The sequence below is a fragment of the Nyctereutes procyonoides genome, unplaced genomic scaffold, assembly GCF_905146905.1.
Source record: "Nyctereutes procyonoides isolate TBG_1078 unplaced genomic scaffold, NYPRO_anot_genome, whole genome shotgun sequence".
Taxonomy (NCBI): domain Eukaryota; kingdom Metazoa; phylum Chordata; class Mammalia; order Carnivora; family Canidae; genus Nyctereutes; species Nyctereutes procyonoides.
The window spans coordinates 12,335,572-12,348,245 of NW_026575130.1; the positions used below are offsets into that span (position 1 = coordinate 12,335,572).

General features: G+C 39.9%; 1 protein-coding gene across 2 annotated transcripts in view; it reads right to left on the bottom strand.

Annotated features, from left to right (window-relative positions):
• Window positions 1-5,440: 5,440 nt before the first annotated feature.
• Window positions 5,441-12,674, bottom strand: part of TET2 (tet methylcytosine dioxygenase 2) — a 125,462-nt gene continuing 118,228 nt past the window's right edge. For both annotated transcript variants that reach the window (XM_055342453.1, XM_055342454.1), the window contains exons 10-11: window positions 12,067-12,421; window positions 5,441-9,757 (exon numbers count right to left, since the gene is read on the bottom strand). In XM_055342453.1, the coding sequence (XP_055198428.1) occupies window positions 8,268-9,757; window positions 12,067-12,421 (1,845 nt within the window). In that variant the 3' untranslated portion in view covers window positions 5,441-8,267. The remainder of the gene's footprint in view (window positions 9,758-12,066; window positions 12,422-12,674) is intronic.

Below are 12,674 nucleotides of genomic sequence, written 5' to 3' on the forward strand. Positions count from 1 at the left end.
ACAATATTAAGGAATATAGTCAATAATATTGTAATAACTATATAATACAGATGGTAACCACACAGTGATCATTTCATAATGTATATAACTGTCAAATTGCTTTGTTGTACACTTGAAATTAATATAATATCATATGTTAACTATACTTCACAAGAACTCTTCATTCTCACAGTTATCCATTAAGACACAAACCAGCTCACGCTCCTCCTCTGGTGAGACCCTGTAATGTCATCTTACACAGATTGAAGGCAGAAGGACTCAGAGGGCTCTAGAACAAGGCCCTGCACCATGAAGCCTCATTCCCTCCACTCTTTTCATAGCTTGTTCTGCTACAGTTGCAGCCTCTCTGTGCTCATGAGCTCATGTTAAAGCCTTTAATTTGCTATTCTCCCTGCTTGATGTATTCTTTCTCAAATATTCACATGGCTGGCATTTCACTGTCTTCAATTCTTGCCTTATCAGTAAAACTTCCTTGACCAATCTATATTTTTTAAAAAATCCTCCAACCCTCCCGACATCCAGCACTCCCTTTCTCCATCCCTTTTCTTTTCCCCATGGCTATTATCTCCACATTTACTTTATTCTGTATCTCCCTCTCCCAAACAGAAGATAAGCCCCAAGAGGTTAGGGCCTTACTGGTGTGCTTATTGCCAGTTGCCTAACTCCCAGAAATGTGCCTGGCACCATTTTCAGGTGTGGGAAAGGTGATCTCTAAGGTCTCATTCAAATCTACTTATCCATGATTTTGTATAGTAAAGAAGCATTTCCTCTTTCTCACTAATGACTTGGAAATATGTAAAATAAAGCTTCTATGGTAAAAAAAAAAATAACAGCCTCAGCTGAACTAATGAACACAATTATAATAGCTGGCTTATTTATTTAATTAATTTATTTTTTGTTATTTTTTTTAAAAAGGTTTTATTTATTTATTCATGAGAGACACCAAGAAAGAGGCAGAGACATAGGCAGAGGGAAAAGCAGGCTCCTTGTGGGAGCCACCCAGGTGCCCAATAGCTGGCATTTTTAAAAAGTTCTTTTGTTGTACTTTACATAAACTCATTTATTCCTCATAATAGCCATGTGAAATAGGTATTATTATTTTCATTCTCCAGGTGAAGAAATTGAGGAAAAGAGAGAGAGTATTAGCCTTAGGTCCCACAACTAGTAACTAGCAGAGCCAGAACTTGAACCCAGAGCTAAAGTTCTTTATAGTATGTCATGGCCTAGGGAATACAAAAGTGAAATTCTTCTAAAGTTAATAAAATACAATATTTAGTGGCACCTGGGTGGCTCAGTGGTTGAGCATCTGCCTTTGGCTCAGGTCATGATCCTGGGGTCCGGGGATTGAATCCCACTTTGGACTCCTCACAGGGAGCCTGCTTCTCATTTTGTCACTGTCTCTCTAGCTTTGAGGTCCTATTGATGCTTCATGGAGAGCTTTTACACTGTTATGTAAAAACATTTTGTCAGGTGAGGTAATTCGGGCTCCTGCCTTAGGGAGAAATGAGAGAGCCTGCAGGAGTCAGGTAAGTGAACACTGAGGTCTGGTCAGTGGACTGGACCTTCTAGTAGTAAGCAAAGGAGAGGGAGGGAGAGCCAAGATGTCCTTTGACAGGGGAATGGATAAAGAAGAGATATTGTATATTCCTCAGCCATTAGAAAGGTTGTATACCTACCATTTACATTACATGGATGGAACTGAAGGGTATCATGCTGAGTGAAATAAGTTCAGTCAGAGAAGACAATTATTATATGGTTTCACTCATACGTGAACTAGAAGAAGCAGCACAGAGGATCATAGGAGAATGGAGGGAAAACTGAAAAGGAAGTTGTCAGAGAGGGAGAAAAAACCATGAGAGACTTAACTATAGGAAACAAACAGAGTTGCTGGAGGGGAGGTGGGTGGAGGGATGGGGTAACTGGGTGATGGGCCTGAAGGAAGGCACTTGATGTGAGAACTGGGTGTTAAATGCAACTGTGAAACTAATGATGCCTAACTGAATTTAAATTAATGAAAAATTTTGTGAGAATAGCTGCCTATTCTAGTTTGTGCTTAAAGCTTCACATTCTCATTAATCCTCATCACATCTCTGTAAGGGATGCATTATTTTACTCATTTTTAAAGATGAGGCTTGATGGCACACAACTTGTGAAATGCAAGGCTGGATCTCAAACCAGGTGCTGCTACTTCATTGTAGTCCTTAGAGCCAAATCAAGAGCTACCCATGAGGGAAGCATTGGGACACCACAAACGTCTTAAATTTCAAGCAACAACATCCAGATTTCTATTTTTTTAAATTGGACTTCAATTTGCCAACATATAGCATAACACCCAGTACTCATCCCACCTAATGATTTCTATTAATGTGACTATTCTGTTTAGGCATAAAAGCAAGTGCTCAGGGCAGCCTGGGTGGCTCAGCGGTTTAGCGCCGCCTTCAGCCCAGGGCATGATCCTGGAGACTTGGGATCGAACCATTGGGTTCCCTGTATGTAGCCTGCATCTCCCTCTGCCTGTGTCTCTGCCTCTCTCTCCCCCCCCCCCCTCTTTTTGTGTCTCTAACGAATAAATAAAAATCTTTAAGAATTTGTGGGCACATTCACTGAGCACTTGCCTTTTTTTTTTTTAATCTAGTGATTTAAATCATCTGAATTCATTCTTATGGGGTGGGGAAAAAGTGTCTTTCTGTAACTATCTTATTCAACACCTAAGTAGAAACCTCATTTCAGTTTGATTTAAGAATTGATTAGAGAGTAAGATGTCAAATTGGATAGAGAAATTCCTTTTGAAACAGTATTAACGGAAGCCCCAAAGAAAGCATATTTATGGAGTGTATACATGGAGGAAAATAGCTGCTCCTTTAGGAGTGAATGTTGGATCAGACAGGGACAGAAATTTGTGAGAAATTGCTGGGTAAAAGAGAGGGAAATGTAGGCAGGTGGCTGCCGATATGTAGAAACAAAAGTTTCTTTGTTCTTCAAAGAGTGCTGGTAACACTGAACCAATCTCTAATTGCAGTTAATTCTCTTCTGAGCATCTTTTATTAACTCTAAGAACTAGAGTGTGTGCTCTCGGGGGAGGGAGGAGGGCAGGGGAAAGCACCCCAAGGCCTGGGTGGTGAGCCCAATGACTGGCTGGTGACTATGCCTTCACCCAGCAGGCACTCTCCCCTCACATTGGCTGTGGAAAGAAAAGATGTTTCCCCGGCCTCCCTTTCTTGCTGTATTCTCTACTCCAGATGCCCTCTAACCCAACATAACCAATTAAAAATTCTCAGCAGTGTGAGAAGGTCCTTGATAAAAAAGGCCTTTGCTCACGGAGACTGGTTGTCACAGCTGATGGAGTACAGAGTCAAAGAGGCAGGAAGAGGTCAAAGCTGAGCTAGAGTTATCCCAAGCAGGGGCGGGGTTGTGACAAACCAACTGGAGACTGAGGCAAGGAAGAAGTGCCACAGTGTGACAGGGAGGCTGGGGGCCTGTCTGCCTGCCTGTAAAGGTTCCTTCTTAGCAGTGTTTCCAGAGGAGGCCAGGGGCAGGAAGAACTTGACGAGTGCTGGCTCATTGGTTATGTCCAGCTTTCTCTCCCATTCCAGTCCACCTGCAGGTTCGCAGTAAGCAGCAAGTCGGCTAGCACCTCTATTTACAGCATCACCAGCCCCTGCCTGCCTGGGCAGTATGGAGCCCTAGCAGAAGCTTTTGAGTGCACAGAATCTCAAATTCCCTCACCCTGGGCAGTGACTAGCAAATATGAAAAGTGGGAGTTTCCAAGTTTCGGCCAGAGGATGGATGGTGAAATGAGGGTTGACAATATCCCCAGAGGGTTGAAATTAAAAAAAAAAAAAAGGTATTTGGATTACTGCTTCTTACAGCAACGTTACTTCTTCTCTTAATAACCTGGCTTTGAGTAGAGTGCTGGAAGGATCACCCAGTCAACAAACTCAAAGGTTACTAATAGGGTGGTCATTTCCTAGGCTCAGGAGGCAAAATCAAATTTTGATTTATTTCCCAAATAAATCGAATTTGGGAGGCACTGGGCTGGCTCAGTTGGCAGAGTGTGGGACTCTTGATCTCAGGGTTGTAAGTTTGAGCCCCACACTGGGTGGAGAGATTACTTAAAAATAAAATAAAAAAAATCAAATTTGGCCCAAGGTGAATAGAGTTAGAAATACAGGAAAGGGAATACCCTTAAATTATTTCTCTGCCAATTTGGGGGTGGGGGGGCAGGTGGGAGTGTGGTGGTGGTTCAGGGTGGTGGACATCGGGCAGGTTGGAAGATTCACGTAATTGTAATTAGTAACTGTGCTTAATATGTATCTAAAAAGTGTTTCAGCAGGAGGACATTGGTGCTGTGTGAGGGCGGATCAGTGTGAAAGAAGGGGGAGAGATGAGGACAATCCAGCTTGAGGCTCCCTGAAGCCTCGCGGCAGGGATGAGGACTGGCACATTCATCTGGTCCCTCCCAGACCACCTCTCCCCACTCCTCTTGCCCCACTCCTCTGCCTTTTTGATATGTGGGAAGAGGAATCTTCCTTGGGAAGAGTGAATGTGAAGAGGAGTCTGAGAACTGGGCGGGCCTTAGCTCTAAGCCATGTGAGCTCAGTCCCCTGTACCAGCATCTTGAGAAGTCCTCACAGGCCACATGCCAGAAGGGACATCAGTTGGTCAGCAGAAGTGTTACTGCTCCATCCCTAGTACTGACAACACACACAAAATAAACAGGCCAAAGTAAGCTGGAAAAAAAAGTTGAATATCTAGGCTATTCCACTAGAGAAAAATTTTGGGTTTAATCATCCAGATATTATTTTAGGTACAGTTTAATAAACAACCATCTAAAGAGTATCTTTAAAAAGCAATTTCTTCTTATTCCCTTTTGCCTCATCGAAGTAACAGTAGTTCAGGCATAAACAGAAACTTCAACAAGACAATACTTAGAGTGCATTAAATAAATATAAATTTTATTAAAAACACTCACATAGCGTTATCAGGAATGATATAATAATAAACGCTTTCAAATAACCTGCATTCATAACATTACAATACTTACAGTATTTATAACCATCCTCAGGTTTTATAGACAAACCGAACATGAAAATGAAATGAAACTAAGTTTAAAAAAAGCATAGAAAAATGCACACAGAGTTCATTATCTTAGTGTCAAACTGCAAAAGTTTCCTACACAAGTTAACCACTAGCTTTAGAAGTGAACTGTATACCACTGTGCGTCAATCAAGATGAAAAATTCATTCAAGTAAAGTTGACACCACTCAGAAGCATTTTCAAGTATGGCTATATAGTTAACCTGATATTCCTATATAAGCAAATTGGAGATCTGCTTCCATTCATTCTAACTGAGGCAGGTTTGATATTTACAATTATAGATCTGATATTTACAATATGCCATTTGATTTCCTCTCCTCCTCCCTCCCTCCCTCCCTCCCTCTCTCCAGATCCCAAACTACACTTCTTGCTCTTGTTGGCCAGCAGTTTGACAAATGACAGTGGATGATAGAGAAACCAAATATTCATATAGGGATGGCTGACTCAAAATCAACAGATGTGCATGTAGTAACCAAATATTTGGGGTTAGGTATATTGTATATGCAAAATATTTAAATCATGTGTTTTAACATATGCAAAGCAAACATTTAAAAATCTGTGTAAATTGGTCACAGCCAAAAACTGAAGGGAAATTTTTAAAAAAGACAAAAGCCATGTTATAAAGACTTGACCAGTAAAACTCAAAAGGTCTTGTTTCATTAAGAATTTATTTGAAATGTTAGTAAGCACAAATATACATAGACCAAAATGTAATCATACAATTACATGCCACACCCCTAAGTGTTCTGCTTATGTAGGGAAGTCCTCATGGACCTCTACTGTACTGGCTACAGGATAAAAAAACTCACCCTTTAGAGTGTTGAAAGACTCTAGCCAACAGCCACTTGCCAAACTCCTGCCTTACAATCTTCCCTTTATCAACTCAGTGCATTCTATTTTCATGTAATTTTTTTTCCTGCTTGAAACAGTCAAAAGATTTCCCCAAACTTTTTTAAATGCTTTCTTTACAATAAAAAGAGCCAACAGATTTTACAAAATTAGTTTTAGTTACATCAGGACATATACAAGTAAAATAGGAGGGATTCAAAATAAAAAGGTTAAATCCCTGAAAAAAGAATATATTTATTAACCTACAACAATTTTACATAAACACAGGTGACATGTTGGCATAAGGAGAACATGAGCTGAAATATCCCTGAATTTTTAGAACAAAAAGGTTGAAGTTCAAGTTATACTTGCTAAGAAATCAAGTATTGAAAAAAGGTATGCTTTTTTAATAATAATAATAATAATAATAAAAAGACTTGGAAAAAAATGATGGTACATGATGCTCTAAGCTTTCACTCTCAGTTCAATATCCTATTGCCAAACTAGTGTTGAGGTATATGACAAGTAGGAACATCACTCAAACCTTTAATGAATTCTTAGCTCACATTATGATATATTTGTAGCAGGCTGAGTAGCACCATCATGATGTGAATTCTGCTTCAAATCCATATATATATATATATATATACATATATATGTATATATTTAAATTTTTTTACAGTACTAAAATACTAAAGCATTGCATTAAAAAAGTTTTGTTTACAATTTAATTTACTTACTATACATTTCTTTCACTTCTTTATACAAATTAATGATTTAAAACCACCACAGCAAACCAGCTGCCTGTTTTTTTTTTTCTTTTTAATTAACAGATTCACATGGAACTAACCCTGTTTATTCATCTTACGCAGGCATCAATCTGCTCAATCTTCCTGGAGAAGAGGACACTTAAGCTAAGAAATGACAACATCACAATGTACAATTATCAACACAAAAGCAGACTGCCATTCAGTTTGCTGAAGAGCATACAGATCCCTAAAGTAGCATTGGCTTAAGTGAACTAGCTTTGTTAAGTCTGTAGCATGTCATTATTTATTACCTGCAGTTAAGAGGAAATTCCTAAAACTATGTATTTGAGCAATGAACTTGTCATACAATTTTGTATAAAACTGTCTTACAGTATAGCATGTGAGATGAGCACCAGATAACATGTGTTGTGGACTGATTTATTCCCTTGAATCCAGTAAGCCCCATTGTGGATTTAACTGGCTATATTAAAAATGGACACATTGCTCATCAGCAGATGCATGGCGAAAAGCAAAAATAGTTTAAAAGCTTTCCTTGTTTCCTTAAAAAAAAAATCAACTTTGCATTCTAAAATGAAAGTAAACTTTTTTTTTTTTAAACATCTCAGTACCTTAGCATTGTTCAAGTTGTCAAAGCTTAGGTAGACAAAGTGCTTCTAAAACACCATTTAAAATATTTATACATATACGTGTGTGCACATATACATATGTGTATATATATATGTACATATATACGTTTATTGTCCTACAAGGACTTCACTGGATGAGCAAAATCCAGAGGCCTTTAAATGTCCACTTTTTTTTTTTTTAAAAAAAACCTCGTGTAAGAATAGGTAATTATGCTAAAAACTTGAATGAAAAGGTACCCCTATTATTCAAGGGCCTTGGAGTACACTGATAGCATCTTGATGATACAAGGCATTAAATTTTTAATTGTTAAAGACACCATTTTCTTAGCACCATTTCTTAGAACATCCAAACAAATTCAGTGTTTTGCTGTCTATTCATTTATGCTTCCTGTAGCTATTTTGATAAATAAAAGTTAATATTAAGATTACAGTAAAAACTGCATGTTAAAAAGCCATAATTCCAGTATTTCAGTACATTGTATATTCAGCACCAGATGGTATTTTAAAATTCCTGCTACTGTAATACTACAGTACTTGTTTGACTTGTGTTCCATGACTATGCAAACTTGGTATTATTGAAAGTGGTCACAGATGTGTAGAGTTGTAAGGGGGAGAAAAATCACATTTACATATCCTCTCGTCCAATAATAGAACCAGTGTTTAAAAATGTAAATTGTGGAACACTTTCTTCCCCACCTTCTTTTTGCATAGAATGCTTTGGTCTTTTGCCTAGATGCCATCTGTGACCACTTAGGAGTCAGTGGAAATTAAGTGCTATGGTAAGATGACCTCTTTTTTTGCTGGTGAGCTGAGGTTCTTCCCACCACATTTGTCATGAATCCTGTGTCCTTTCCCCACTGCCCCCGTCATTGAGAACTATACTACAGACAGGTTGGTTGGTTGGTTGTGGTCTTTTTAAATGAGGTACCCACCACAAGGGGCGACATCATATGTATCTGTTGTAAGGCCCTGTGACCCGAGTGAAGGCATATGGAGATGTAGTTACTGTGGAGTCTGTGGTCACGGACATGGTCCTTTCAGCAAGGGACTTGATAAAGCGCAGGTAAGTGGGCTCGGAAGGTTCATGCGGCTCAGTGGGCTCCCGTTTCACTTTTTTGCCATGGGTTTTCTGAGGCACATAGTCCGGGCCATACTTCTCACACTCTTCCTCTTTCTCTCGGGCTTTTTCAGCCATTTTGGCTTCCCAGAGTGCCAAGCCATGTTTTGGCTCATTCATGCTCTTATGCTGGTAAAAGACAAGTGAGATCCTGGTGGGGTGATTCCTATTGGGATTCTTTAAAGGGGTTGTGGCGTGAAGCTCACGCTTGGCACACTCAATGAGAATTGACCCATGAGTTGGAGCCACAGCCACTCCTCCAATGTCAGGATCTAGAAAGCTCTGTTCACTGTCTGACCAGACTTCATCATTGTCCTCGGCAGCAGAAGGCTGCTTCTCCTGGTTACCAGCATCCTGTAATTTGTGTAAGCCTTCTTGGACAGGAGCAGTTCTATCATGGTTAAGACCTGGAAGCATCTTAGATAACCCATTAGCTGTGTGGGAAAGCATGTCATTTTCCTTGTTTTGGAGATGCAGGGCATGAAGAGAGCTGTTGAACATGCCTGGAGCTGCACCATAGTTATGGATTATATGAGAAGATGGGGGATGTTCACCATTCTTATAGTCTATGTTTGAGTTGCTCAAATTGGTTGGTAATCTAGAGGCGGCTCCCATGAAGTGGCCATCCATCTCATGAGTGGAATAAGGAGGAAATGTCCCTACATGGTGTACATTTGTTTTAATAGTACAACTGCTGAAGGCGTCTCCCTGTATATTTTGGTTTCCATAACCTAAGTACTTAGAAGAAAAACTCTGGCTATTTCCGAACCTCGGCTGGTAAAGTGTATGGATGGGTGGTAAATTTAATTTAGAGAGAGGGTCTTGGTTTGGATACCTGTATAGATCCATGGGCTGAGACTGGGGAGAGTAGGAACCCAGATATGGGGAGCAGTTGTCCACTGATACATTTCCATTGCATTGATATGCTGGATACTGGTTATTCTGATTTAAAAGCCCAGTGTAGGGATTCATGGGGTTAGAAGAATTCAAATAAGAACCTGTAGCTTGGGATGAGGTGGAATAGAGGTTCATAGGGCTGGCGCCTCCATAAATATCTGAAGTGTGTGAAGAGCTCGGATAAGCTTGGATAACTGGATTGGGCCGTCTCATGTATAGATTGGCAGATCCAGAGGAAGAGTAGGAGTTGACCGACTCTGACTGAGAGTTATTTGTCATGGGGTGATGCTGTTGTTGCTGCTGCTGTTGTTGCTGCTGCTGCTGGGGTGGCTGCTTCTGGGGCTGTGGAGGTTGCTTCTGCAGGGGTGGGGGCGGGGGCTGCTGGGACTGCTGCATGACTGGTCCTGAAAGTCGCAAAAGTTCTGTGGACAGGATGAGAAAGCACGCAAATATGTCTGATTATTATCATATAGAAGCTAGTGAGGATGCTTAAATGTATGTGAGAACCCCCACTAAGATTATACCCATTAAATGAGGACAAGAGCAAAGTCAGGGTCCTGACCCTGTCCTGCATAATTTTTTGTCTAAAGTGTTAGGTTAAATAGTAGATCTCTATGACAGTGCAACTTGGGAATGTAACAAATGTCCAAAGCTGTTTCACTGAGAGCATCATGTTTTCTGGAGCTTCCATGTATCTGGCCATTCCAGATTCTACCTGACGTGGCCTTCTCCCTCCACCCTGTCTCCCTGCCCTCCATTGGCACAGTCCTCAAGGAAGCCTTCTATGATTTCATCTTCTAGTGCATGTGTAATACCCACCTCACACATAGGTCAGATAGAGCAAAGCTCCCTAATGTACTGTAATTACGCATTGTTAGTCCTCTTCTGCTAGTGCAAAGCAGCTCCTTGAAGGAAGGGACCAGGTCTTATTTTACTTTATTTATCCATTGCCTGGCATGCAATAAAATTTGTTAAATAGTTGGCAGTAGCATAATACTTGTTACAGAAGATTCAGCAATGCTACGAGAAAAAGTGTGACATTCATTTAAACACTCAAAGCACATCTTATATATAACTGGCAAACCCTATTTATACAGTTGTCAATAAAACTTTAAAGAAATTTTCAGCTTTGTAAGTTAAAAATTTTAAAGCCGTACTTTTATTTCATGACCTCACTTAAAAATCTATGTATGAGAAAAGAACAAGTAAATGGAACTGTAATGGCAGCCCTGAGAATTGAAACGATTATTACAGAAACCAGTTAGAAAAGACTGGAGGCAAATTTCTAATCCAATTATACTTTGCAGCTAACTTAAAGGAGAGATTAAGGAGTAAACAGGATTTACTTCTCTTAGTGTTAGTCAACCCATCAACAGATTTTTATTAAGTATCTTCAGCATATTATTCGAAATTACTTAGTTTCTTAAGGTTTTGAAATGAGTTGGTAGGGAAATTTGACTTTATGAAGTATAGATGGTTGGTTCTAAGCAAACTGGTAGACTAAACTTAAAAGATACATATTTTTCTTTTTTTTTTTTCATATTTTTCTTTTCTTAATGGCCAGGCCAAAACCATCTGTAAAATGTGGATATGGACATTATACTGCATGGCTTTTTATAGCAATTAACTGAAAACATAAACAAGGGGATTTGAAAAGAAAGTATCAACTTAGTACTGATTAAATAATGCTCTATTACTACTAGCACAGATGTGATCTGTTTGGATGAGTAAAAGCTTTAGAAGATAACTACTTCTCAACTCAGACTTAATATGGCTAAGGAAAGGTATCTTATTCCCCTGCCCCATAAATGCTATTCTCAAACCTCCTATTTCAACAAATAGTATTGTTTTGGTTATCTAGGCTTAAAATGTTGAAGTCAGTCTTAAATTTTTCTTTCTTTGTTCCAATGTTTTGCCATCAATGTATTTAGAATCATTTTAGGAACAATTCCCCCCCCCCCTTTTTTTAAGATTTTATTTATTTATTCATGAGAGACAGTGAGAGAAAGAGGCAGAGACATAGGCAGAGGAAGAAGAAAGCTCACCTCAAGAAGCCCAATGCAGGACTTGATCCCAGCACTCCAGGATCACGCCCTGGGCCGAAGGCAGGCGCCAAACCTCTGAGCCACCCAGATGTCCCCCTTCCATCATTTTTTGGCTAAATCTTCATTGCTACCACCCAAACCCAAGCTTTTCTTACCATACTCTTGGATTGCATCTGTCTCCAAACTCATAGCTCCTCTGTCTCTAATTTGGCCTCCCTGCCACTGCTAGATTAACATTAATTTCACCATATCATAAAACTTTGCTATTTATTATAGAATAGAATCCAAACTTCTCCAACAAGCTGGGGCTGAGGGTACAATATCTCATTACCATCTCCAAGATCAAAGCTTGGCCCTTGGGACTTCAGGGAAGATTCTGGTATAAAACTAAAAACGTGGGATCCCTGGGTGGCGCAGTGGTTTGGCGCCTGCCTTTGGCCCAGGGCACGATCCTGGAGACCCAGGATCGAATCCCACATCGGGCTCCCGGTGCATGGAGCCTGCTTCTCCCTCTGCCTCTCTCTGTGTGTGACTATCGTAGATTAAAATAAATAAAGATTAAAACAAAAAAACAAACAAACAAACAAAACTAAGAATGTGACTGAATATAATTGGCCAAAAATAAAGATATTCATTTTTTTAACATAACTTTCAGAAAACAAAGATTTACAATACTTTATATTTACCTGCCAACTGTTTAGCCTGGCTTGCATTTTCAGTCTGTTTTGTACGAGATGAGGCTGACTTTTCCTTTTCATTCTTATTTGTGTTGTTCTCCAGAGAGGAAAGCTTTTCAGCTGCAGCTTTCTTAGCTTCTAGTTTCCTTTGTCGGCATGTCTTGACTGGCTCTGCTAACATCCTGACTTTCCGTCGAAAAGAACTCAGAACCTGAATGGCACCATTTTGTTTCTTCTTCTCTTGAGCTTCGACACTCCCAAACTCATCCACATCAGAGACTTTGTAGAGAGGCAGAACATGGAGCTGCTCATCCTCAGGTTTTCCTCCAATTTCTCGATTGTCTTCTCTAGTGAGGGTGCATACCTAGCAGGGAAATAAAACAGTACAGCCTCAGTTTCAGTCCAAAAGAAACGCGCGCGTGCGTGCGTGTGTGTGTGTGTATCTTCCTCTCAGTATTTAGATTCTCGGTGGTGGTCTCTTGGACCAGATTAGTGACATGCCTATTACCATGAACTGAGTCTGTCTGTTATTGAGGGAGATTGCATCAAAATGGTACAGGGAGACAGAGAAGTCCATGTTGATTTTCTTTTTTCCTTTTCTTTTTTTGAGTCCATCA